At 40.2% G+C, this 27,500-nt stretch overlaps 3 protein-coding genes across 8 annotated transcripts in view; 2 read left to right on the top strand and 1 right to left on the bottom strand.

Annotated features, from left to right (window-relative positions):
* Window positions 1-6,946, bottom strand: part of cyp17a2 (cytochrome P450, family 17, subfamily A, polypeptide 2) — a 15,497-nt gene extending 8,551 nt beyond the window's left edge. Inside the window, exons 1-4 of one of the 2 annotated variants that reach the window (XM_084427761.1) lie at window positions 6,633-6,946; window positions 5,062-5,200; window positions 4,071-4,300; window positions 228-314 (exon numbers count right to left, since the gene is read on the bottom strand). In XM_084427761.1, coding sequence (XP_084283887.1) covers window positions 228-314; window positions 4,071-4,300; window positions 5,062-5,200; window positions 6,633-6,887 — 711 coding nt within the window. In that variant the 5' untranslated portion in view covers window positions 6,888-6,946. The remainder of the gene's footprint in view (window positions 1-227; window positions 315-4,070; window positions 4,301-5,061; window positions 5,201-6,632) is intronic. The other variant, XM_084427762.1, reaches the window with a different exon arrangement.
* Window positions 6,947-13,737: 6,791 nt separating this feature from the next.
* On the top strand, window positions 13,738-16,490 carry egr4 (early growth response 4). The gene is made up of 2 exons (XM_084428123.1): window positions 13,738-14,157; window positions 14,669-16,490. Exons 1-2 carry the CDS (start codon window positions 13,842-13,844, stop codon window positions 15,688-15,690), a joined length of 1,338 nt encoding a protein of 445 aa, XP_084284249.1. The 5' UTR covers window positions 13,738-13,841; the 3' UTR covers window positions 15,691-16,490.
* A 3,445-nt stretch (window positions 16,491-19,935) lies between these two features.
* Window positions 19,936-27,500, top strand: part of LOC311302129 (F-box only protein 41) — a 30,501-nt gene continuing 22,936 nt past the window's right edge. For 3 of the 5 annotated variants that reach the window (XR_014629534.1, XM_084427758.1, XM_084427755.1), the window contains exons 1-2: window positions 19,936-20,020; window positions 25,927-27,311. Coding sequence is in view for 4 of the 5 variants with exons in the window: in XM_084427758.1 (XP_084283884.1) it covers window positions 26,710-27,311 (602 nt within the window). In the remaining variant the exon portion in view is untranslated. Of the gene's footprint in view, window positions 20,043-25,926; window positions 27,312-27,500 lie in introns of all 5 variants that reach the window. The other 2 variants (XM_084427756.1, XM_084427757.1) reach the window with 2 other exon arrangements.

Raw genomic sequence — 27,500 nt, 5'->3', positions numbered from 1 at the left:
TCTTCAGTGTGTTCATGTTTTTACTCGCGTCTGACCTCGACAGACTGAACAGAAGAAATGAACCGTCAAAGAAGGCGGAGCCTCAGAGCCACACCCACCTATTACATCATCAGCAGGGACCAATGGGAGTTCAGAGGTGTTTATGAGCTCAAACACACACTTCACTTTGGCCTGATTTTGTTCGAAATGACATCACACCAGTTCGTTTGCAATAAGTGTGTGTTTACCTTGTGCTCCTGTAGTTTCTTGCGCAGTAGTTGGTCTCTCACAGAAACACATTCCTTCAGCTTCTTCAGGTCTTTGTTGGGGAAAATCTGTTTAAATCAAATAAAGATAAATATACAGTGCAAACATACACTGCCGTTAAAGTTTTAGATCGGTAAGATTTTTTATGATTGTTTATGAAGTCTAAACAAGTGCGCAACATCTTTAGAATATTGTCATCGCTGTCCAGGAGTAATTCGCTTTTGAAGTTGATTTACTTAATGTAAAGTTAACGAAAGTTATTGTGAGGATTGTAATGTTTAAAACAGATGTCTTAAAAATGTCAGTAGACCGGGAAGATTTTAAAACGAGCCGTTCATTCATAAATACGCAAGATCGCTGTGAAAATACAGACCGGAAGACAAAAGACAACGAGCGCAGCGCTGAAAAGGGGCGGAGCTACATCAGGTCTATAAAGCACACCTGAACCAAACATCGTCAGCTTCTGTGTCTTCAGCGAGCGCTCTGTGAATCTCTGTCCCTGGAGCCGGTTTCACAAAGATAGACTTTGACTATGGCTTAGATGTAGTAGATAGTCAGACTTCAGATAGACATCTAAATCAGACCGTTGCACAAAGCACTTAAGACTCTGACTATCTTAAGTAGGACTACACTGCAATGCATTCTGGGTAAAATAAGACATTTTTCAAAACAGGTGTTTTTTGTCTGTCTTAGAATTTGCTAGGCAGGAAAAAAATATTATAATGGCGATTTGGCCAGGATGCCAGGGTTACACCCCTACTCTTTCTAAAGACATCCTGGGGTTTTTTGTGACCACAGAGAGTCAGGACCTCAGACATGTATTGTGTGTTGTTCGTTTGGGAGCGCAGCACGCTCAGTCAGCCCTTGAGGGGGCTGGATATGAGCAATGCTGTGAGACAGTTGAGAACGCTGTGCTCCCACCTCCCGCCGACTTTGAGGAGGACACCTCTGTTTGTGTCCCGCTTCTGCCGAGGCAAAGCGGCGGCTCGAGTCGTGGGGTTCGCAAATGGATCTAGCAGAGGGGTTAGAGACAGGCTTCACCCTTCCTCTGCCTTCACCTGCCAGGTCCACTGTCTCATCTCGGGGTCGGAAGCATGCTTTGCGGTTACATCCACCCCGAATGAGGCACCGGTATTGCAATTATCCAGTTCTGAGGAGCTGAATGTTGAAGTTATCGAAACAGACTCACCACTTCATGTGAAGCAAACAGCCTTTTGAATCATGTGTCCATCCCTGCCCTCACTACATTACAAGTGGGTATATACGCGGTTAAAGTGTGTGTTTGGGGGCAGTGCATGTACGTCAGTGTGGGATGACAGTTTCATTCATAAAATTGTCGCTATGTGTAGAAAAAGACACACTATCGGGAGTTTTAGCTCCGCCCCTGTTGAGTCTTAACTAGCTCGGCTCTCGTACTTGCTGAGGTAGCGCGTAGATTATGGGTCAACAAAGAATCTACGGCTCGGATCTCATATATATTTATAATGCGGAGGAAACTGAACTTCTAAAATCCGTACTTATGGTAAAATGGATCTGAGGACCGTTATTATCTCTAAGTAGGCCAAGAAGCCCTGACGCCAGTGGTGTCGGGCTTCTGAGGGTACACCCCTCCGTGGGGAAGACAGTTAAGACATTATACGGTGCCCGTCTCCCCTCGGTGCCCTCAGGGGGCTGGTCTGCCAACCCCGCCTTCAATTGGTTGATTTTCAGCTCAATCGGAGCATCAGGAGGTTCAGCATCGAGATGTCGTTCTCGCACATATGAGAAAGTTGGGGTTGAGGTTGAATGCCAAGAAGAGTGTGCTGTCTCCAATATAGAGGACCACTTTTCTGGGGGTGGTATGGGATTCGACGACGATGCAGGCACGCCTGTCTCCTGCTCGTATTGCTTCCATTCTCTCAGCCATGAAACAAGTAAAGCTAGGCCAGCGTTCACTGTAAAGCAGTTTCAAAAACTGTTCGGTCTGATGGACACAGCGTCCAACGTTATGTTGCGGCCTGTTGTACATGAGACCGTTGCAGTGGTGGCTCAGGACCAAGGGGTTCTCCCTGAGGGGAACTTCCCTCAGCATAATCAAGGTCACGCGGCGCTGCCATTGTGCCTTAGTTATGTGAAAGAACCTTGGTTCCTGTCCCAAGGGCCCATGCTGGGAGCTCATTGTCGTCGCGTCACGCTAACGACGGATGCATCGCTCACGGGTTGGGAGCGGGGGGGGGGGGTGGTTGTCATGAGTGGTCGCCCAGCCCAGGGTCTGTGGCGGGACCATCATCTCTCGTGGCATATAAATTGTCTAGAAATGTTGGTGGTGTTCCAGGCTCAAACACTTCCTCCCAGACCTGAGGAGCCATCATGTGCATGTTCATTCCGACAACACATCGGTGGTCTCATATATAAACCATCAGGAGGGTCTGCGATCGCGCCCCTTATACAAGCTGGCTAACCAGATCATCCTGTGGGCCCAAGGAAGGTTGCTCTCTCTGAAGGCAATCTACATCCCGGGGTATTTAGATCAGGAAGCAGGCATCCTGTCGAGGCAGGGACCAAGTCCCAGGGAATGGAGACTCCAGCCTGAGGTGGTGGAGCTCCTATGGAAGAACTTCGGTCTTGCCGAGGTCGACCTGTTCGCTTCCAAGGAGACATCACAATGTCCACTGTGGTTCTCTCTCAGCCATCCAGCCCTCTGGGTTTGGACGCTATGGTACCGGCGTGGCCGAGGTCACGTCTGTATGCTTTTCCCCCCGATTGTTCTACTCCCAGGAGTTCTGGAAAGGGTTCGCCGGGACGGGGTCCGTTTACTACAAGCAGCCCTGTTCTGGCCGGCCCGAGTACGGTTTGCGGACCTAGTGTCTCTCCTCGACGGCTCTCCTGTGGAGATTCCGATTGGCAGAGACCTACTCTCTCAGGGGAGTGGGTCGATCCTTCACCCCCGCCCAAAATTGTGGAAGCTGTGGGCTTGGCCTCTGAGGGGAAACCCAGCTCATAAGTTCAGGTCTCTCAACTGAGGTTGTTGAGACCATCCTCCACTCCAGAGCTCCATCCACAAGGAAACCGTATGCCTTGAAGTGGAGATTGTTCACTTCCAGGTGTGGAGAGCACCAGCTGGACCCGGTTAACTGCCCGCTGGGTGCAGTGCTGGAGTTCCTGCAGGAGCGCTTCTCTGCAGGGTTATCCCCCTTCACACTTACCATGTCCCTTTGAGTAGAGTATCTTTGGGGAGACACCCACTAATAACTCGTTTCCTCGTTTCCTTCGAGGGTGAGGCCAGCAGTCCACACAAGGGTGCCGAACTGGGATTTGGCTATTGTACTAGAAGGCCTCTCCCTAGCTCCGTTCGAGCCCATTGAGGAAGTTTCCGAGAAATATCTCACTCTAAAGACTGTCTTTCTCCTCTCTATTTCGTCTCTCAAGAGAATTGGCGACATTCAAGTACTTTCGGTATCTCCCTCATGCCTGGAATTTTCTCCTGGTATAGCAAAGGTTTTTCTTCACCCTAAGACCAGTTTACGTTCCCAAAGTTGATTTCTGAAGGATCATGTGACACTGAAGACTGGAGTAATGATGCTGAACATTCAGCTTTGATCACAGGAATAAATTACACTTTACTATATATTCACATAGAAAACAGTTATTTTAAATTGTCATAATATTTTACAATATTTCTGTTTTTTTGTATTTTTAATCAAATAAATGCAGCCTTGGTGAGCAGAAGAGACTTCTTTTAAAAACATTAAAATCTTACCGATCCCAAACGTTTGCCTGGTAGTGTACAACACATGCATGATATTGAAAGTGATTGTAATATGGTAGTGTAACTGGACACACACTCTGAGCCAGGGAAAGATGTCGACGAGTCCTCCTCTGGCGATGGTCTGCACGATCCCGTCGTTATAATCCATGACCTTCAGGAGTTCGGGATCGTTCGGCTGATACGAGGAGCTGAACACCAGTCGACAGATGACGTTAGTGACGGCCCGCATCAGGACCGGACTCAGATCTGAACTCTGACCCCTGAGGGACCCGAGCTCCTCACATAGACTGTCTGCGGCCTCTAGAACTGACACACACACACGCACATGGATACACACACACACACACACACATACACACAAGTCAAGTCTCATACTGCCTTTATGCTGATTTAATTTTTACTTTTGAAAATGCGTTTTTTACAGTAACGACAATCAGAACTGAGAATATTTGGTATAAAGAGTACAGTGATGAGAATGTGCTTAAATGCCAAAAATATAGTGCATTAATGCACAAAATCTTCATTTCAACATGAAAAATATTTGGTTTAAGGGTTTAAAATTCCAGAAATTGTTTGATACGAATATGAACAGACTTCCAAGTCAAGGATAAGAAATAAGGGATTCAGAGGGAGGTTTCATGTTTCACTTGTGATGTGCTTCTTTTATTTATTTGTTTTGAATAATCCCTGTAATGTTGGGGACATTTCATTTAATATTCAGCAATATTATTGATCTCCTGCATTAACAGTATTATATAAGAACTGAACTGAACTGGACGTTGACATCACGGTTTACTCCAGAGCGGCTATATGTATATATAAATGAACTAAATAACTTTTTTACAACAAATATGAACCATCACCGAACTTACTTAAGCTGGGCTGTGACACTATTTTCTTCTAGACACAAACTCTGTTGCGTTATTTTCCTGTTATCTCTGTAAAGCTGCTTTGAAACATTCTGTACTGTAAAAAGCGCTGTATAAATAAAGGAGACTTGACTTGACTTGTAATGCCTAAAATGCCTAAAAAAAAGAAAAATGGCTTATGTAGAGTGTAAAGTTCACCGATGGTCTGTAGTTTACTGGATCCCTCTCCGAACAGTGTGAACGAGGAGTGAACCAGTCGCCGGTGGTTCTTCCACAGCGGACTGTAGTCGGCAAACGCAATATCCTTCCCACCCTGAGTCAACAGATCTGTGGTAACCTTGACAACCACACACACACACACACACACACAGATTAGAAACTACAGGAAAGTCAAGAGCCGCTGCTTTAAACCGACTTGAACTATTTAATAACAAATGTTGATCAATGTGAAAATGTTACAGGGTAAATTCACTAACACAGACACAGGTCATACTTCACCCTAGAGCCAAAAATATATATGGTTATAAAATAATGTATATTAATAATATAGTAATAATATATTTTGTACATACACATGTAGGCCTACAAAATATTCTATTATGCAAAATATCTACACTTTCTACATGCAAAATGTAATTCACATTAGAGTTTGGTTGAAAGTGTGTTTAAATGTCATGAATTTTAGTGTCATAATGCAAAATATTTAAGTTTTCTACATGTAAGAATTGTAATATATATGTAAATGTACTATATTTTGCATTATTTTCATCACAAATAAGCTCACTTAACCCTTCACTTCACTTTTATTACAGCAATGTAAATAAAAATACATTATCATTACTGTAATGCAAAAGATTAGTAATTCTGAAGTATTGACAGAGTAATATTTGTTAGTCTGCCTTTTTGCTCATTTAAATAAAAAGCATTGTATTACACTTTTTTACTGTAACACCATCGACAATTAGCACTGAGAATATTGGGAATTACAAAAAACGAACAAAAAAATAAAGTAGCAGAGTTTAATTTTGTTACATTACAGTAATGAGAATTTAGTTGAAAATGTGTTTAAATGTCATGAATTTTAGTGTCATAATGCAAAAGAAATCTACATTTTCTACATGCTAAATTTTATTCAAATTACAGTTTAGTTGAATTAAATATGACTTGTTTGTTTAGTTGAATTAAATATTACAGTTTGTGTTTAAATATTAATTTTAGTGACAATGCAAAAAATATCAAACATTTTTACATGTAAAAATGTAATACTTTTCGTTGAAAATGTGTTTAAATATCTTGAATATTTTGCATTATGACACTATAATCCATTACATTTAAACACATTTTTAACCAAACTATAATGTGAATTAAATTTTGCATGTAGAAAATAGATATTTTTTCATTACGGCACTAAAACCTACATTTTCAACAATTTAATTCACATTACAGTTCAGTTGAAAATGTTTTTAAATATCATGAATTTTAGTGTCATAATGAAAAAATATCTACATTTTCGACATGCAAAATTTAATTCACATTACAATTTGGTTTAAAATCTATTTAAATGTCATGAATTATAGTGTCATGATGCTAAAAAAAAAGAAGACATTTTCTACATGCAAAATGTAATTTCTTATTCTTTCTTTTGGTTTAGGAGTGAAATCAGTCTTTTAAATCAGTTTTAAATGACATTCTCTTAAATGAAAAGCTATTAAGTGTATAAACACACACACACACACATTATTCCATAACTCCTGTCATCCTTTACTCACCATTTTGGGCCGTCCAGCGAACTCTTTCCCGCGCTGCAGCAGCGCCTCTCGCACCAGACTGGCCTCGCTCACCACCAGCGTGAAGTGCGGACCGGCGTACAGGCCGAACAGGGGGCCGTACCTGCGGGACAGGTGTGTGAGGAGCAGGTGAGGGGGCAGAGTCGAGCGCAGGTGCAGGAGACTGCCTAAAACCGGCACTCGGGGCAGACACGGCAGCGACACGCCGGCCCGGGAGCACCTCAGCCATCCCAGCATGCATTTCACCAGCACCAGCAGCAGCACAGCAGCGCAGCAACACAGCGTCCCTGAACACATGATGACACGAGGAGCCGAGACTCAACGCAGGCTCATATAAACGCTCGCGTGGAGCATCACCTTGGTTTGGGGTCGGAGGTCACAGAAACCCTGACGCAGTTTGACCAATCACAGAGCAGCTTTGCTAGAATCACTTCTGCTGGATATCTATATAGATTTAATGCATGACAAAGACTTCATCTGAACACTTGAGAGAGCCTGAATAACATCCACAAAATACTTAGAGAATACTTATTAGAAATATTACAGTCATTGTTTGGTTAAAGCCTTGTTTTTAAGCCAATATTCATAATTGTCGTCTCTCTTTCTGGTCTAAAAAAGCATAACCTTCCTTCTATCAATCCAGATGCAGTTTCAGTATGGTTTTTGTTTGGTTGGTTCGGTTTTTGCGTTTAACAGAGTATAATGTAAAACTCGACAGAATAAATAAATAAATCAGATACCAGTTTAAATTTAATTTAATTATAAAAAAAAAAAATAATTCAATTAGTACATTTAAAGTAAAACTGTATAGACTGAAATAAGAAATAAAAATTCAGATTTCAAAATTTAATTAAACTAAAAATAATTAATTAATTGAATTTAATCAAATTAGTCAATCTAAAGTATATCTGTACAGACTTAAATAAAAAACAATATAAATACTGGTTACACAATTTAATTTTATAAAAAATAATTAAATAAATTAAATCTGTAAAAATAAGGTACAACTATAGAATAAAATAAAAAACAAGAGACCGTCAGAGGTTCAGAGGTTCACCGTCAAAACAAAACAAAATAAAATACATTTTTAAATAACTTTTAGAGTATCAACATAAGAAAGAAAACTGAAAGAGTAAAAGCACTAACCACTGATGTGGTAAACTGTTTCTCTGTGTGGGTTGAGTGAGTGTGTGTGTGTGTGTGTGTGTGTGTGTGTGTGTGTGTGTGTGTGTGTGTGTGTGTGTGTGTGTGTGTGTGTGTGTGTGTCTGGCCTCGAGAGATCCAAGGTCTGGCGTCAGTATAAACACACGAGTGTTTACTTCACCGTTTGTCCTTGAATCTGTGAAAGGACAGAAGAAAAAGACATTTCTATCATCCATCAGCACTGATACACACACACACACACACACACACACACACACACATACGTATTACATTTATATACACATACATTCAAACACGCATACATTCATATATGCATATATTCATGCAGACACACACAGATTGAGCAGATGCACTGACTCACTGAATAATCACATATATAAAATCATAACTGTGAATAATAAACCTTTACTAATGAATACATGTTGTGCTACAGACATCAACTGGACAGCAACTGTAAATGCACTGACATCCACACAATCATATTTCCTCAAAAAATATTAAACAGATGTAACTCTCTCACTTTTAACATATTTCTCCGCATGTCCTGTTTCTCATGAAGACTCAGAGAAGTGCAGAGACTTATTCAGAATTATTGAGTCTCTCTCTCTCTCTCTCTCTCTCTCCTCTCTCTCTCTCTCTCTCTCTCTCTCTCTCTCTTCTCTCTCTCATCCTCTCTCTCTCTCTCTCCTCTCTCTCTCTCTCTCTCTCTCCTCTCTCTCTCTCTCTCTCTCTCTCTCTCTCTCTCTCTCTCTCTCTCTCTCTCTCTCTCTCTCTCTCTCTCTCTCTCTCTCTCTCATAAAAGAATGAGCTGTATATACCGGGCTGTGCTGCTCCCACTGGGAGGAGTGAAGCTCGAGTCGCTCTCTCCATCTTACACACACACACACACACACACACAGATCTACTCCCTCAGGCTTCATCATCAGTGTTTCTCAGCTGAACTCTGCACACACACTCCAGCGCTCGGAGAAAACACTGAACGCGTCTGAAAGCGCTCTCATACACACTCATACAGCACAGCCTGCTCAAATCAATCAACCTTTACAAACACACACACACACACACACACACACACACACACACAAACTCGTCTGAAAGCGTTCTCATACACACTCATACAGTACAGCCTGCTCAAATCAACCTTTACAAACACACACACACACACACACACACACACACACACACACACACACACACACACACACACACACACAAACTCGTCTGAAAGCGTTGTCATACACACTTATACAGCACAGCCTGCTCAAATCAACCTTTACAAACACACACACTCGTCTGAAAGCGTTCTCATACACACTCATACAGCACAGCCTGCACAGATCAACCTTTACAAACACACACACTCACTCGTCTGAAAACGTTCTCATACACACTCATACAGCACAGCCTGCACAAATCAATCAACCTTTACAAACACACACACACACACACACACACACACACAAACTCGTCTGAAAGCGTTCTCATACACACTCATACAGCACAGCCTGCACAGATCAACCTTTACAAACACACACACACACACACACACATACACACAAACTCGTCTGAAAGCGTTCTCATACACACTCATACAGCACAGCCTGCACAAATCAACCTTTACAAACACACACACACACACACAAACTCGTCTGAAAGCGTTCTCATACACACTCATACAGCACAGCCTGCACAGATCAACCTTTACAAACACACACACACACACACTCGTCTGAAAGCGTTCTCATACACACTCATACAGCACAGCCTGCACAGATCAACCTTTACAAACACACACACACACACACACAAACGCGTCTGAAAGCGTTCTCATACACACTCATACAGCACAGCCTGCACAAATCAACCTTTACAAACACACACACACACACACACACACACACACACACAAACGCGTCTGAAAGCGTTCTCATACACACTCATACAGCACAGCCTGCACAAATCAACCTTTACAAACACACACACACACACACACACACACACACACAAACTCGTCTGAAAGCGTTCTCATACACACTCATACAGCACAGCCTGCACAAATCAACCTTTACAAACACACACACACACACACAAACGCGTCTGAAAGCGTTCTCATACACACTCATACAGCACAGCCTGCACAGATCAACCTTTACAAACACACACACACACACACACACACACACACATACACACAAACTCGTCTGAAAGCGTTCTCATACACACTCATACAGCACAGCCTGCACAAATCAACCTTTACAAACACACACACACACACACACACACACACACACACACACACACACAAACGCGTCTGAAAGCGTTCTCATACACACTCATACAGCACAGCCTGCACAAATCAACCTTTACAAACACACACACACACACACACACACACAAACGCGTCTGAAAGCGTTCTCATGCACACTCATACAGCACAGCCTGCTCAAATCAACCTTTACAAACACACACTTATTCGCAAATCTCAACTGCGTGATTTTTTTTTCATGCAAAATGCAACTATATTATCGCCCAGCTCTTTATACGTCACAAACATAACAAGGCTTTGACCATGTCTTACCTTCGCGATTCGGAGACCCCCCTCCCCCTTATCTTATCTCAAAGTTTGCTCTTAATAGTCTATTTATGAACACATTTAATGACCGAAAAACAAAACCAGCATTCATTCTTCGATCCCTCAGCTAAAATGAAGTGAAAGTAAAACCGCCAGTAGGAGGCGGCAAATCATCGTCTTAACGAGTCAATCACTCAAGTGAATCGGTTAAACGATTGATTCAGGGACAAAGCAGAAGTGAGTGAGTCGTTGAGTCATTCATTAGAACGATTCGTTCAAAAAACGCAGATTCATTCAGTGAGAAACTGAAACTGTGTTGCTGATATTTAATCAATATCACATTTCCAAACTTTTGCTCAAGTGAGATTGCTTATAAATATTAAAAATAAGAACTTGTATTGAGACTTTTTTTGTACCATGTCTTAGTTTTTGGAAGAATTTTTATTAATTTTGGTGTCATTTTTTCCTCAAGGGAATTTTTTTGGGTATTTATATTTAAAGGAAAGTAAAAGAAAAGAAAAATTGTATTTTTATTTAAAGGAAAAAATAATTACAGGATTATAAGAACGGTAAAAGAAGAATTATAGTTATGAAGGATTCAATTTAAACTTTTTGCAAATATATATATTTTTAAATATGTACACATTTGCATGTCTAACATATCAGAAAAGCACAATGTTTGTTTGCATCACTAGATATAACTGTCAGTCATTGAAAGTCAAATATTAAAAGTTTAGCTATGTATTCAAATTCTGAACAGTGAGCCCCGCCTTCTTTGATCTGATTGGCCAGTATCTCAATCATTTTGACACTGAAAAGAGCTGATGCAGACTAGCCAAAATTTTTTACTTTATTAAAAAAAACTTGTTGTCATAATAGAGTACATTAGTGCCACCCCCTTTTTCAGAGGCGCTGGTTCCGGAAGTATTTTTTCCATTAATTTTTCCCATGAATCCCATGAAGCATTGCGAACAACATAATCGAATTAAAAACGATGGAAAAATATAAACTACTTATTTAAACCATTTTGATTATACATACAACATATTTGAAGTTTATTGCAAAATATGCATGTAAATGCAAATATTTCAGTATTACAACTACGTCATTCGCAGTGATTCATGGGAGTGGGCGGAGATAAAGAGCTCTTTTGCCGCGGTGTGCTTGTTTTGAGTTTCTGATTGGTGGAATTTTCTGTACAGCATCGTGACTTACACTGGTAAACATGGTAATTTTTAAAAAATAAGTTGAAATAATGCAGACTCACAACTTAAACAAAAGCATATATGCCAACCATCGATTAACAACCACCATTTGGAAGCATTCATTTTCAGAGTGTATCATTTTACAGTGTTTTTCTGCATTTTTTACATGGCACATTCTTCCTCACGGATGTTTGTACATGCATTACTGTCACTCACAAGGGCTTCTCGCTCACCCCCAGCTGAGCGCGTTCCCGCGTCTGCAGATCTCGCGGGGGCGCCCGTGTATTTTTGGCGGGAATGCCTCGCGTTTGACAGCTGCCGGTACCGAGAACGGGCTGCCCCGGAGCTCTCCCACGCCTCGACGATTCAGCGCTCTGTAACGATAGAAATGTCAACTAAAAATTGATGAATCACGTGCGACAAGCAGTCACAGACGCCTCGCGGTTCTCCTTTATAGACTGCACCATGTTTGGTCTCGGTTTCCGGAAACAGAAACATGCCTGTACAGTATATATAGGCTATATATGTATAGCTTATAGCCCTATAAATATATGCATGCATACTGTCATCAAAATGACTGTCAAAACTGGACTCATTTACCTGAATTTACCCTATAATATATATTTGGTAAACACACTTTACTCACTCAGTAAACGTCGTCAACTTGATAATATTTGAAATCCTATTTGAAAAAGTGGTTCGAGAAATCACTCTAGAATAAAACAAATAAATCCAATGATTTCTGACACTAGATTCTCTTACATGAGTCTCTTACAAGCTGTTTCACCTTTTGTAAAGTGCATGCATTGCATATAGAAGAATAAAGCTTGCATTTAATCTTAGCTCAGGTGATTTTTAATGAATAAAAACTAATTATTAAACTATAATTAAACTAATTAAAACTATTATTATTATACATATACAGAAAGTCTTCATAGGTGTACTGCCAAAAAAAAAAAAAAAAAAAAAATCTTGATCTGTATCATTATCATTCCTCCCACTAAACACCTTACAAAATGAATCCATTTGTTTCTTATTTCACAGCAGTGTTGTATATCGGGCATCCAAAACTCCACCTGAGTCTCACAGTCTAATAACCGAAATCTCCATGGGTGCTGAAGGCTGTTATCAAAGAGCGCCAAAGCAACTTTATGACTCATATTTGAAAACATGGTCACAGATGCAGCTGCAGTCCAAATATGCGCCACGGCTCATTAGATGCTCTGGAGAAATGAAGCATTACATAACACATGATAAAATGAGGCACAACTCAACAATTCAGCAGAGATTTTTAATCTTAGGCACGCTTTTACCGTATATGATCTCACACCGTTTGCATTCATGCAGTGTTTATGTAACGTGAACTCCTACTGGCGATATGAACATGCACAAACATAATAAAGCACATCTCTGAGTGTCTGTTCGATTTAGCATGGCATTTAGAGGCATCCTGCAATGCATTGCACACGGGAAGGCTGTGTATGCAGAAAAATCGTGCTGAACTGGTGCATAAACCGCAAAGTGTCGCTAGATTGTCGCTGTCTGTGGTGCTGAACTGATGCATACACCGCAAATGTCGCTAGATTGTCGCTGTCCGTGGTGCTGAACTGATGCATAAACCGCACAATGTCGACATAACGATCGCTGTCCGCGGTGCTGAACTGATGCATAAACCTCAAAATATCGCTGTCCGCGGTTCTGAACGGATGCATCACTTGCAAAACTAATGCGAAATGGTTGATCTGGAATCAGCTTCCCTTTACAAAGCATCAGCCCGCGACATTAAGAAAAGGGAACGAAGTTGATGCAGACCAACAGTTAGGAGCAACCCCATTGGGACTGATTGGTGTAGATCCAAAACAAAACATACGGTTTTCCTGTAACAAATCACTCTGAATGCATGCAACTGAGCCTTGTTTGTCGTTAAAGGTCTGTTATCTCCGCATTGCTCGGTGTTGTCATTGTTTTACTGTCTCTATTATCGCTCATCTCATCGTTTGAACCCATCAGATCGTCTGTCAAAAGTCACCCGGGGCTCTTTCAGTCTGACACTGTTCCATTGCGAACATAATGGCCGCCTGTCATTCACAAACGCGCCTCATTTTTTCCGCAATGGTCTTCAGGAAAGTCTCCGCTACGTCACGCCCCTGTGCCCATTTTCGGAGGGGAACCCCGTCACATCCTCTGGCCATATTTGGGCAAGAGCCGTCCAAAGTCTGTACACGGCGGGGAATCCTCCTGCTGACGTAGATGAGCGGTGGGCGGGGCCTCGGTCGAGCAGAACAGTATAAAAGGGGGATGAGGAATTCCAGTAAAACGAATCGACGGAGAGCAGAACCTGAAGGAAGCCAAACGAGCTCTTACTGCAACAAGAAAAAGGGAATCCCAAAGCATTATCTTGAAGGATTGCCTTATTATTCCCACGACATTCCTTGTGGATTTTTTTGGCTTCGTATTCAAATCGACATTATGCTGAACACGGTGGACTTCAGCGCTTTGGATCTGCTTTGCGCTCAAACGTTTCCTCTGGAGGAACAATCTTCCCCTCAGAATCAACCTGATGCTGGTGAGTACATAAGCTATACATAATTTTATACAGCCTGACTTAATGCAATGCAATGATGCACAACATTGTAAAATTAGATGCAATGCACACAATATACCTGGGAACCCATTTAAAAATAAAGGTTCTTTATTGGCATCGATGGTTGAACCATTAACATCCATAGAATCTTTCCATTCCACAAAAGGTTCTTTATTGGCATCGATGGTTCTATAAAAAACCTTCAAAATCCATGGAATCTTTCCATTCCACAAAAGGTTCTTTAGATTTTTAAAATGTTCTTTACACCAAGAACTGATCACTGAAAGAGAACCAAAATGGTTCTTCTATCTATGGCATCGCTGCAAAAACCTTTATTTTTAAGAGTGTGCATATTGTAAAATGACATGCAATGCACAAAATGTAACCGCACATTCTGAAATGTAAGAATCAATCATTAGACATCATGAGTTAGGATGTGCTGATGCAGTGAGTCAACATTATGTAACGCATCCCTCTCCTCTTTCTCTCGCAGCTCTCGGTCTGTTGAAGCCTAAAGCAGAGCCGATGGACGCCGGTTTTCCCGATTGTTCCAGCGACGGGTTCCCTCCGTCTCCGCAGATCTACACCGGCAGCTTCTACACGGAGACCGGCCCGTACAGCGCGGACGCGCTTCTCAACATCCTCACGGAGATCGTCGGCATCTCCACAGCTCCCGATAACTTCCCGGGAATGTCTCGTGGGAGCGCGCTCTCACGCCAGGAGTCGCTGTTATCCACCGGGAGCTCGTTGGGATCCCCGGAATCACTCTGCAACGACTCGTCGGATGAGTTCGCGGACGTGAGTGCGCAACAGTTCACGATTAAGAGCGAGTTTGGGAGCAGTTGCAACGGCGGGGATTTTTTCGATGGCTTCGTTACTTCTCACGAGCCTTCGGACCTAGATGACATCATTGACCTGCTCTCTCCACTGGGTCCCGAGACGGACTCGATTTTGGACACGTGGATCAAGCAAGAGCCCTTAGAACAAGCAAGCACGCTTAACTTTTCACCGAACTTCCAGATTCCCGCAACAGCAGCAACTTCCCATGAAAACAGCCTTTATAGGAGCATCGCGTTCCCAGGATTCGGCTGCGCAACGACCGCGCTCGCCGACGCGCTGGACTCGCTTCTCTCCACCAACACACTCGCGCAAAGAAGCAAACCGCGCGCTAGGAAAGGCGCGCCCCGCGAGAAGCCATTCTCCTGCCCGATTGAGAACTGCGAGCGTCGCTTTTCCCGCTCCGACGAGCTCAATCGCCACGTGCGCATTCACACCGGACACAAGCCCTTCCAGTGCCGCGTGTGCCTGCGTTGCTTCAGCCGCAGCGACCATCTCACCACTCACATGCGCACGCACACCGGAGAGAAGCCGTTCTCCTGCGACGTGTGCGGGCGTCGCTTCGCTCGCAGCGACGAGAGGAAGCGGCACGGTCGCGTGCATCTCAAACAACGCGAGAGGATGCAGCAGAAAACTGAGCTTCTCGCCGCGTGCCCGTTCGAGCTCCAGTGCGCGTGAGCGCCAGTTCCCTCTCAATCGGTTCTGCCCGTTCTGTGAAGTTTATGGCTCGAGCGCAACGCGGTTCAATGCAAGAGACGCTGAGCTGGAGGAGGACGCGTCTGAAGCGGGGCGAGCGTCACACGCGATGTGTTGGTGATGATGCGTGAGCCTGGCATGCGGATGAATGAACGCTTCTAAACACTCATTTACTGTCTGCAAAGCCAGACGCGTTTCAGCACTTCCGGTGGACAGCAACACACACTCTCAGTTTAACGCACAAGCGCGATGGAAATGTCGGAGAAGGCTGATGACTCGAACCTCATGTTGTTTATGAAATATGCATGTCTTGATGTAAACGTGCACTTGTGTTACCCTGCTGTGGCATGCAACACGTGATGTCCGATTTAACTTGTATTTTGATACATCACTTTATAAAGCACACGAGAAGAGCTCTATATATTTGTACGTTTATTGATTGTAATTTTTGTATCGTCGATTTTCAAGAGAGTATAGAAAAAAAAAATCTATCTTATAGGTTTTCATAAGTGATTGTATTCCACTTTCGACAGTAGAATGTGTTCGGTTGGTTCTTGGGAACCTGATGCGCTAACTATAGAGTATTTATTTAAAACTTCAACATCGTAGTTGAGTTGCAGTAGCACACTGAGATGTGCAGAATCACTTCCGGTTTCTTCTGGAATCGCTGTTGTTGTCTATTTGCCTTTGAAAACTGTTCTCGTGCAATGAAACGCTGTTAAATGCCTTGTGGATATTTGAGGCTACTGAATGTTTCAAATAAAACTTTATTTATTGACATTACTTTAATGGTTGTGTTTATGGTGATATCTTACCTAAAACTAAACACACATCCACACATCAGAAAACTAAAGTCTGGACACACACACACACTCATTATATATTCGATTTTACAATACTCTGTAACATCTAATTTAACTGCTTTTATTAATCAAGTGAAAAATATATGATTTAGTATTGCTGAATTAACCCAAGTACAAACAAAATAACATTTAATGGGTTAAATCAAGAAAAATATTCTGCACCACCTTTTACAGTTTAGTAGTAAATTCATCAGAACTATGAAATATTACGCATGTCCAAACTTTTAGTGTATAAGCCAAACATAATATAACAAAAAAGTAGGCTATATAAATAAACAAAACAGTGAATTTCATTTTTTTTTACACAAGGAAAAATATAAATATACATTAAGTATTAAAAAAAATAAAACTTCATTACTTTACACAATTCATTACATAATTGTTTTTATATTGTACTTTTCCTTTATTGTATTTAGGATAACAATTTCATAGTTAATAAAATAAAAATAATGATAAATAATTGATAATAAAGTTGTCATACCACTGTAAAAATTAAGAAAAATGTTTGTTTTATATATATATATCAAAATTCACACAGACAATTAAATAAATACATTAATTTATTAAGTTTTTCATTTGACTGTAAAAAATATTGAAGAATCGTTTTTATATTGTACTTTTCCTATATTTTAGCGATTAAACAATTCAATGGATTCAAATTTCATACAGGAAATAAAACAGAAAAACGAATGAATGAAGGAATAAATAAAGTAAGCTCGTCAATAATGTAAAACTATTGTAAAATTAAGTTGTTTTTATATTGCACATTTCCTATATTGTATATAGGATTCGTATTCCATACAGGCAATAAAATTAAAATAAAGAACAATAAAAAAAATAAAAAATTTAAAACGGAATACAGACAATAGATAAATCAAGTTTTTTAAATATTTTTTATATTGTACTTTTCCTATATTTTAACGGTAACACTTTACAATAAGGTTAATTAGCTAACATTAGTTAACATAAACTAATAATGGACTGCACTTATACAGCATTTATTAATCTTTGTTGATGTTAATTTCAACATTTACTAATACTTTAAAAAAATCTTGTTAACATTAGTTAATGCACTGTGAACTAACATGAACAAACAATGAACAGCTGTATTAACTAACGTTAACAAAGATGAACTAATACACTAACAAATGGATTGCTCATGGTTAGTTCATGTTAGTTAATACATTAACTAATGGACCTTATTGTAAAGTGTTACCATTTTAGCAATTAACCCTTGTGCACTGTTCGATTTCTGTGTACACCCTTTATGGGAGCGGGTCAAACTGACCCTAATTGGATTCAATATAATTCCTCAAAAATCACACTATGAAAAACAACAAAGATTCAACTGTAAACTTTTAATATCAACATTTGTCAAATATTCCAAAAAATATACAGTATACTGACATGTTTTGCAGATAGAATTTTTTTTTTTTTTTTTTTTTTTGCTTAGAACATCAGAACTGAACAATTAAATGTAGCTGTATAATGAAAATATTTACTTTTCCTAAGTTGGCTGTTTTGTAAACTCATTTCATAAAGTCAAGAAGTTACTTCTGACATGATGAGCACACAGCAAGTGTGTGCTTTCTGCGTATGAATTTCTTACACTTCACACACATGGTGCTGTTTTTTTTGGCTCTGTGAAGCTGCCTTTGAAAATCCTACATAAAAGGTTTGGTTAAAAGCTAGGTATTTCAGATATCTTGAATATATAAATGAGAGCTTATTTTACTATCTGTGTCTGTCAAAGATTTTCATTTGTAATTTGCAATTAATTCTGAACACCATGATTTAGCTTTTTCAAGTGTGTTTGGTTTGGGTTAGAGCACTTTTAGATACACTTACACTTTAGAACTGGAGTTGATGCCCTGACATACATAAAATAAATGTTTTTATTTTGTGTCTGTACAGTTGCTTTTGAATAGCTGCCTATGAGGGTCAAATTGACCCGCGAACATCACAAACGTAATAGTAATTTTGTTTGTATATGTCAAAAAACACCAGCATGTCGAAACTTTGCATGCATGTTCATGATGATAAATGAGAAATAGTCACAAAATATCAAGAAAAAAAACAAAGGTTTAAAGGGATAGTTCACTTTGAAATTAATTTTTGATATGTTTTAGCTTACCTCAAGGGCATCCAAGATGTAGGTGTCTTTGTTTCCGCAGTAGTTTCAATTTTGATATTTTTAGGTCAAACCGTTCTTGTCTGTCAGTCATATAATGCATGTCGATGGTCACTGGCTCAAAACACAAGCACAGAGTCCACATAGATGTCGCCTTGGCTACGGTTTCGTTCCAATGAACTGCAGTAGCGAAGGCGACATCTATGTATACATCTATACTCGCCCGCGCCGTCAGACCATTTGGACGTGTGCTGTTTTCAAGAGCTAAAAACTATATAAATACTGTTCGTTTTCTCACACAAACCGCTCGTTTCGTGTCTTAGGCCATCAATGTGTACTTATGATGGGGAATTGTTTCATTTGGACGATGGGGAATTGTTTTAATTTGGACTCTGTGCTTGTGTTTTTAGACAGTGACCACAGACCTGCATTATATGACTGACAGACAAGAACGGTTTGACCTAAAAATATCAAAATTGAAACTACTGCGGAAACAAAGACACCTACATCTTGGATGCCCTTGAGGTAAGCTAAAACATATCAAAAATTAATTTCAAAGTGAACTATCCCTTTAATATTATATCAGGTAGCTTGAAAAAATAAATGATAGGTAATTTTTACCATCTGTGACTGACAAAATATTTTTCTGTATTGAAATAAGTGTGGAAAACCTCATTTTTTAGCTTCATAAGGTAGTAAAAAAATTAAATAACAAAATATAACCAATAAATGTTATTATTTTGGGTCGGTACAGTTGCCTTAGAGCGTTCAAATATGCGGGTCAAATTGACCCGCGAACATCACGACCGTAATAGTAATTTTGTTTGTGTATGTCAAAAAACACCAGCATGTCGAAACTTTGCATGCATGTTCATGATGGTAAATGAGAAAAAGTCACAAAATATCAAAAAAAAAAAAAAAACCATAGGTTAACCAGTATTTCCAACAACTAGAAAATCTAAACGGGTCAAATTGACCCGCAACATAACACAAGGGTTAAACAATTCACCTTATTGTTTTTATATTAAACGCATACTGTGAAATAACAGCGCATTTCAAACAAACCCAATCGTTCCAGATTCAGAGCTTCAGCACCACGAGTCATGTGGCCAGCGCCGCGCGCGCACGGGCGCGTGCCCGACGCTCGTGTGCACACAGATGCGTTTTCTTACCTCTTTTCTTACAGTCCTCCAGTAGTGACGTCAGAGGCTGCTCGTGCACGGACGGTCTAGATGAGTTTTGCGGGTCTGTGGAAGACAAGAGTCCAGACAGAGTGAAAGCACGGATGCGTCGGATGAGTCTCGGAACCGGAGAACCGGTGGGTTTTACTGACGGGGTCGGTGAGCATGAAAACTCATACTGACATGATTAATGCTGCACATGCATTTGAGTAACAGGCTGAGCTCGCGCTGCATGCTTATGGATGATGCACGTGAAGTTACTGGGCTGGGTCGCGTGCATGATTCACACACATCAGACAGATTCCGATGCAAGACGAGCTGATGAGGATATGATGACCAAATTCATTCACTTTCTATGGCGCCTGTATATTTTTCCTTACATTATAATCGCGATGATAAAACAACATAAACCTTAAATGAGAAATAAATTGGCTCTTTAGGCTGAAGAGTGTGCATTTTCATGATTGATGTGCACATGCATATTTCTAGACTGTATTTCATAATCACGGTGTTAATGGAGCTAGACTCGGACAGCTTTGTCTTCATCATATTCAAGCGGAAATAATGCGGAGCGCGCGCACAGAGTCATGCATGAATTCCGATACGTCACTTAGAATCTTTCACACACACACACGCGCGCGCACAGTTCACTTCATGAACCGGTTGAACTTATGTTGAAAATAGAATTTACATCGATATGACATCAATAATTCTTCATTAGTCAAACTTTTAAATGGTAGTGTTTATTGAAACCCATTATCACATTCTGGGAATAAAGTGTTCCACACACACACTCACACACACTTACAGAGAGATGGAGAGACAATTACTACATATCTGATATCCTAGTAGACACATAATTAGATAAATGACTAAAGTAAAAGAACAAACATCAAAGAGAGGGTGATGCAAGACAATGAAATATATATGTGGTGATGTTGCTATATAGTGTGACATGATTTATTTAAACAATTGTGAGACATACCTTGAACAAATAAATACCCTAAAACAACACAAGGGTACCAGTGGCCGTCCAGGGACTCTAAACATGATCAAAGGAGAAAAAACACTTTATACTTACTGTGCATTGGTAACATGATGTAACATGAGTTTAACAAGTGTAGATGTAGCATGAGTGTAACATGTGTAGATGTAGCATGAGTGTAACATGTGTAGATGTAGCATGAGTGTAAAGTGTAGATGTAGCATGAGTGTAACGAGTGTAGATGTAGTATGAGTGTAACGTGTAGATGTAATATGAGTGTAAAGTGTAGATGTAGCATGAGTGTAACAAGTGTAGATGTAGTATGAGTGTAACAAGTGTAGATGTAGTATGAGTGTAAAGTGTAGATGTAGCATGAGTGTAACAAGTGTAGATGTAGTATGAGTGTAACAAGTGTAGATGTAGTATGAGTGTAACGTGTAGATGTAGAATGAGTGTAACGTGTAGATGTAGCATGAGTGTAACGTGTAGATTTAGCATGAGTGTAACAAGTGTAGATGTAATATGAGTATAAAGTGTAGATGTAGCATGAGTGTAACAAGTGTAGATGTAGTATGAGTGTAACAAGTGTAGATGTAATATGAGTGTAAAGTGTAGATGTAATATGAGTGTAAAGTGTAGATGTAGTATGAGTGTAACGTGTAGATGTAGTATGAGTGTAAAGTGTAGATGTAGTATGAGTGTAACGAGTGTAGATGTAGCATGAGTGTAACGTGTAGATGTAGTATGAGTGTAAAGTGTAGATGTAGTATGAGTGTAACGAGTGTAGATGTAGCATGAGTGTAACGTGTAGATGTAGTATGAGTGTAACAAGTGTAGATGTAGTATGAGTGTAACATGTGTAGATGTAGCATGAGTGTAACGAGTGTAGATGTAGCATGAGTGTAACATGTGTAGATGTAGTATGAGTGTAACATGTGTAGATGTAGCATGAGTGTAACGAGTGTAGATGTAGCATGAGTGTAACGTGTAGATGTAGCATGAGTGTAACGTGTAGATGTAGTATGAGTGTAACAAGTGTAGATGTAGTATGAGTGTAACATGTGTAGATGTAGCATGAGTGTAACGAGTGTAGATGTAGCATGAGTGTAACATGTGTAGATGTAGTATGAGTGTAACATGTGTAGATGTAGCATGAGTGTAACGAGTGTAGATGTAGCATGAGTGTAACGAGTGTAGATGTTGCATGAGTGTAACGAGTGTAGATGTAGTATGAGTGTAACATGTGTAGATGTAGCATGAGTGTAACAAGTGTAGATGTAGTATGAGTGTAACATGTGTAGATGTAGCATGAGTGTAACATGTGTAGATGTAGCATGAGTGTAACGAGTGTAGATGTAGCATGAGTGTAACGAGTGTAGATGTAGTATGAGTGTAAAGTGTAGATGTAGTATGAGTGTAACATGTGTAGATGTAGCATGAGTGTAACATGTGTAGATGTAGTATGAGTGTAACATGTGTAGATGTAGCATGAGTGTAACGTGTAGATGTAGCATGAGTGTAACATGTGTAGATGTAGTATGAGTGTAACATGTGTAGATGTAGTATGAGTGTAACGAGTGTAGATGTAGTATGAGTGTAACGAGTGTAGATGTAGCATGAGTGTAACGAGTGTAGATGTAGTATGAGTGTAAAGTGTAGATGTAACATGAGTGTAAAGTGTAGATGTAACATGAGTGTAACGTGTAGATGTAGTATGAGTGTAAAGTGTAGATGTAGTATGAGTGTAAAGTGTAGATGTAACATGAGTGTAACAAGTGTAGATGTAGCATGAGTGTAACAAGTGTAGATGTAGCATGAGTGTAACGAGTGTAGATGTAGCATGAGTGTAACGTGTGTAGATGTAGCATGAGTGTAAAGTGTAGATGTAGTATGAGTGTAAAGTGTAGATGTAACATGAGTGTAACAAGTGTAGATGTAGCATGAGTGTAACGAGTGTAGATGTAGCATGAGTGTAACGAGTGTAGATGTAGCATGAGTGTAACGAGTGTAGATGTAGCATGAGTGTAACAAGTGTAGATGTAGTATGAGTGTAACGTGTAGATGTAGTATGAGTGTAAAGTGTAGATGTAACATGAGTGTAACAAGTGTAGATGTAATATGAGTGTAACAAGTGTAGATGTAACATGAGTGTAACGAGTGTAGATGTAGCATGAGTGTAACAAGTGTAGATGTAGTATGAGTGTAACGTGTAGATGTAGTATGAGTGTAAAGTGTAGATGTAACATGAGTGTAACAAGTGTAGATGTAATATGAGTGTAACAAGTGTAGATGTAGCATGAGTGTAACGAGTGTAGATGTAGCATGAGTGTAACATGTGTAGATGTAGCATGAGTGTAAAGTGTAGATGTAGCATGAGTGTAACGAGTGTAGATGTAGTATGAGTGTAACGTGTAGATGTAATATGAGTGTAAAGTGTAGATGTAGCATGAGTGTAACAAGTGTAGATGTAGTATGAGTGTAACAAGTGTAGATGTAGTATGAGTGTAACGTGTAGATGTAGAATGAGTGTAACGTGTAGATGTAGCATGAGTGTAACAAGTGTAGATGTAGTATGAGTGTAACAAGTGTAGATGTAATATGAGTATAAAGTGTAGATGTAGCATGAGTGTAACAAGTGTAGATGTAGTATGAGTGTAACAAGTGTAGATGTAATATGAGTGTAAAGTGTAGATGTAATATGAGTGTAAAGTGTAGATGTAGTATGAGTGTAACGTGTAGATGTAGTATGAGTGTAAAGTGTAGATGTAGTATGAGTGTAACGAGTGTAGATGTAGCATGAGTGTAACGTGTAGATGTAGTATGAGTGTAAAGTGTAGATGTAGTATGAGTGTAACGAGTGTAGATGTAGCATGAGTGTAACGTGTAGATGTAGTATGAGTGTAACAAGTGTAGATGTAGTATGAGTGTAACATGTGTAGATGTAGCATGAGTGTAACGAGTGTAGATGTAGCATGAGTGTAACATGTGTAGATGTAGTATGAGTGTAACATGTGTAGATGTAGCATGAGTGTAACGAGTGTAGATGTAGCATGAGTGTAACGTGTAGATGTAGTATGAGTGTAACGTGTAGATGTAGTATGAGTGTAACAAGTGTAGATGTAGTATGAGTGTAACATGTGTAGATGTAGCATGAGTGTAACGAGTGTAGATGTAGCATGAGTGTAACATGTGTAGATGTAGTATGAGTGTAACATGTGTAGATGTAGCATGAGTGTAACGAGTGTAGATGTAGCATGAGTGTAACGAGTGTAGATGTAGCATGAGTGTAACGAGTGTAGATGTTACATGAGTGTAACGAGTGTAGATGTAGTATGAGTGTAACATGTGTAGATGTAGCATGAGTGTAACAAGTGTAGATGTAGTATGAGTGTAACATGTGTAGATGTAGCATGAGTGTAACATGTGTAGATGTAGCATGAGTGTAACATGTGTAGATGTAGCATGAGTGTAACGAGTGTAGATGTAGCATGAGTGTAACGAGTGTAGATGTAGTATGAGTGTAAAGTGTAGATGTAGTATGAGTGTAACATGTGTAGATGTAGCATGAGTGTAACATGTGTAGATGTAGTATGAGTGTAACATGTGTAGATGTAGCATGAGTGTAACGTGTAGATGTAGCATGAGTGTAACATGTGTAGATGTAGTATGAGTGTAACATGTGTAGATGTAGTATGAGTGTAACATGTGTAGATGTAGCATGAGTGTAACGTGTAGATGTAGCATGAGTGTAACATGTGTAGATGTAGTATGAGTGTAACATGTGTAGATGTAGCATGAGTGTAACGTGTAGATGTAGCATGAGTGTAACATGTGTAGATGTAGTATGAGTGTAACATGTGTAGATGTAGTATGAGTGTAACGAGTGTAGATGTAGTATGAGTGTAACGAGTGTAGATGTAGCATGAGTGTAACGAGTGTAGATGTAGTATGAGTGTAAAGTGTAGATGTAACATGAGTGTAAAGTGTAGATGTAACATGAGTGTAACGTGTAGATGTAGTATGAATGTAAAGTGTAGATGTAGTATGAGTGTAAAGTGTAGATGTAACATGAGTGTAACAAGTGTAGATGTAGCATGAGTGTAACAAGTGTAGATGTAGTATGAGTGTAACGAGTGTAGATGTAGCATGAGTGTAACAAGTGTAGATGTAGCATGAGTGTAACGAGTGTAGATGTAGCATGAGTGTAACGTGTGTAGATGTAGCATGAGTGTAAAGTGTAGATGTAGTATGAGTGTAAAGTGTAGATGTAACATGAGTGTAACAAGTGTAGATGTAGCATGAGTGTAACGAGTGTAGATGTAGCATGAGTGTAACAAGTGTAGATGTAGCATGAGTGTAACAAGTGTAGATGTAGCATGAGTGTAACAAGTGTAGATGTAGCATGAGTGTAACGTGTAGATGTAGTATGAGTGTAACGTGTAGATGTAGTATGAGTGTAAAGTGTAGATGTAACATGAGTGTAACAAGTGTAGATGTAATATGAGTGTAACAAGTGTAGATGTAATATGAGTGTAACAAGTGTAGATGTAATATGAGTGTAACAAGTGTAGATGTAGCATGAGTGTAACGAGAGTAACATGGGATGGATGTGCCTAGAAGGTTTTGTAAAGTGCTTTAAATTCAGACACAACATGTTTCGTGACAGCAGTGTTCACCGTGAATTTACATTGTATGCAAGAGCAGCTGTGGCATTTTGTTCCATGGGATTGTGGGTAAACAATGACAGAATGATCAACTGAAAGCACAGAGATTCAATATTAGTAGATGAGGTTCGCACTTAGATAAACTAGATAAAGGACGAACACGTCCATGAGAAACAATTGCAAAGGCAGAATGAACCCTGGCTTGATGCATTAAAATACACAGGACACAGAAATAATACTTTATCTTTACATTCATATCTGTAACGATACATACTGACAATTTAGAAGCACTTTAAACTGCATCAAATTATGTGTTGCCACTAGTGTATTTATAATTGATTGGATGATACTAAAGTTAGATGTGTCATTTCTGTGTCCCTTTTTTCCTTTGCAGGTGAAACAAGTCTGCATGAGCCTTTTTGGACTAAAATGTTTCTGAGACCCTCCTAAAAGAATTCTGAAACAACCATAGCTGAAACAATTCTGAAATGCTCCTGAAACAAACGCTCCTGAAACAAACGCTATTGAAAAATAGTTGAAACACTTTTGAAACTAACGCTACTTAAACGATTTGTAAATGCCACTGAAATTATTCAAAAATGCTACTGAAACACTATTGTAACATTACTGAAACAAAGATCCTGAAACGCTACTGAAACATTACTGAAACAAACATACTGAAACGCTATTGTAACATTACTGAAACAAACATACTGAAACGCTATTGAAACATTACTGAAACAAACATACTGAAACACTATTGAAACATTACTGAAACAAACATACTGAAACGCTATTGTAACATTACTGAAACAAACATACTGAAACGCTATTGTAACATTACTGAAACAAACATACTGAAACGCTATTGAAACATTACTGAAACAAACATACTGAAACGCTATTGAAACATTACTGAAACAAACATACTGAAACGCTATTGAAACATTACTGAAACAAACATACTGAAACGCTATTGAAACATTACTGAAACAAACATACTGAAACGCTATTGAAACATTACTGAAACAAACATACTGAAACGCTATTGAAACATTACTGAAACAAACATACTGAAACGCTATTGAAACTACTGAAACTACAGAAATGCTCTCTGAATGAACTCAGCATGAGACTCTGGAGTTGTTCTTCGAGCGCGTGAGCACATAGTCGCGGGATGTCGACCAGCGCTGAGCTGCCGTTGTGCTGCCCGACCTGTGGAGAGGCGTGTGGGTTTGGAGAGCGCCTGTCCAGCGTCCACTCCTGCCAGAAACTCTGTCTGAACACAAGACGAAGCTCCGAGGGGGGGCTGATGTCCCTGCACGCCCAGCGAGAGAGAGACATGCCTCGTCCACTGCGCCTGGAGCTCCTGGACACCCTGAGTTTGGCGACCCGAAAGATCCTGATCCAGAGGGACTCGCCGTCCTCAGTGCTCGCGGTCTCCGTGACCTCCAGGGAGGCAGACGCCGGTCACGCCGTGGCCCAGATGGGGGTCCCGTGGCTGGGCAGGCTCGCGCTGGAGGCCCGGCTTCAGCAACTGGCTCTGGAGGTGCAGGAGCGCGTGACGCTCAAACTGGAGGCTCTGCAGGACGAGGTGAAGAGGAGGAGCGTGGAGGTGAGGAGAGCCAGGAGAGAGAGCGAGCTGATGCACAGAGAGAAGCGAGAGGCCGAGGAGAAAGCGGCCCAACTGGAGCGTCAGGTGGATATATCCGTCGAGATGCTGGCCAGACTCAGATACGAGCTGAGAGAGAGAGACGAGCAACTCCGACGCAAACAACAGTGAGTGTTTAGATTAGAGATGCAATTTGTGACCCTGGACCACCAAACTAGTCACAATTTTTAATTGAGATTTATACATCATCTGAAATCTGAATAAATAAGCTTTCCATTGATGTATGGTTTGTTAGGATAGGACAATATTTGGCTGAGATACAACTATTGAACATCTGGAATCTGAGGGTGCAAAAA

The sequence above is a fragment of the Rutilus rutilus genome (assembly GCF_951802725.1).
Source record: "Rutilus rutilus genome assembly, chromosome: 13".
Classification (NCBI taxonomy): Eukaryota; Metazoa; Chordata; class Actinopteri; order Cypriniformes; family Leuciscidae; genus Rutilus; species Rutilus rutilus.
Note: the sequence above shows the minus strand (reverse complement) of the source record. Positions and strands in the feature narration are given on the sequence as shown.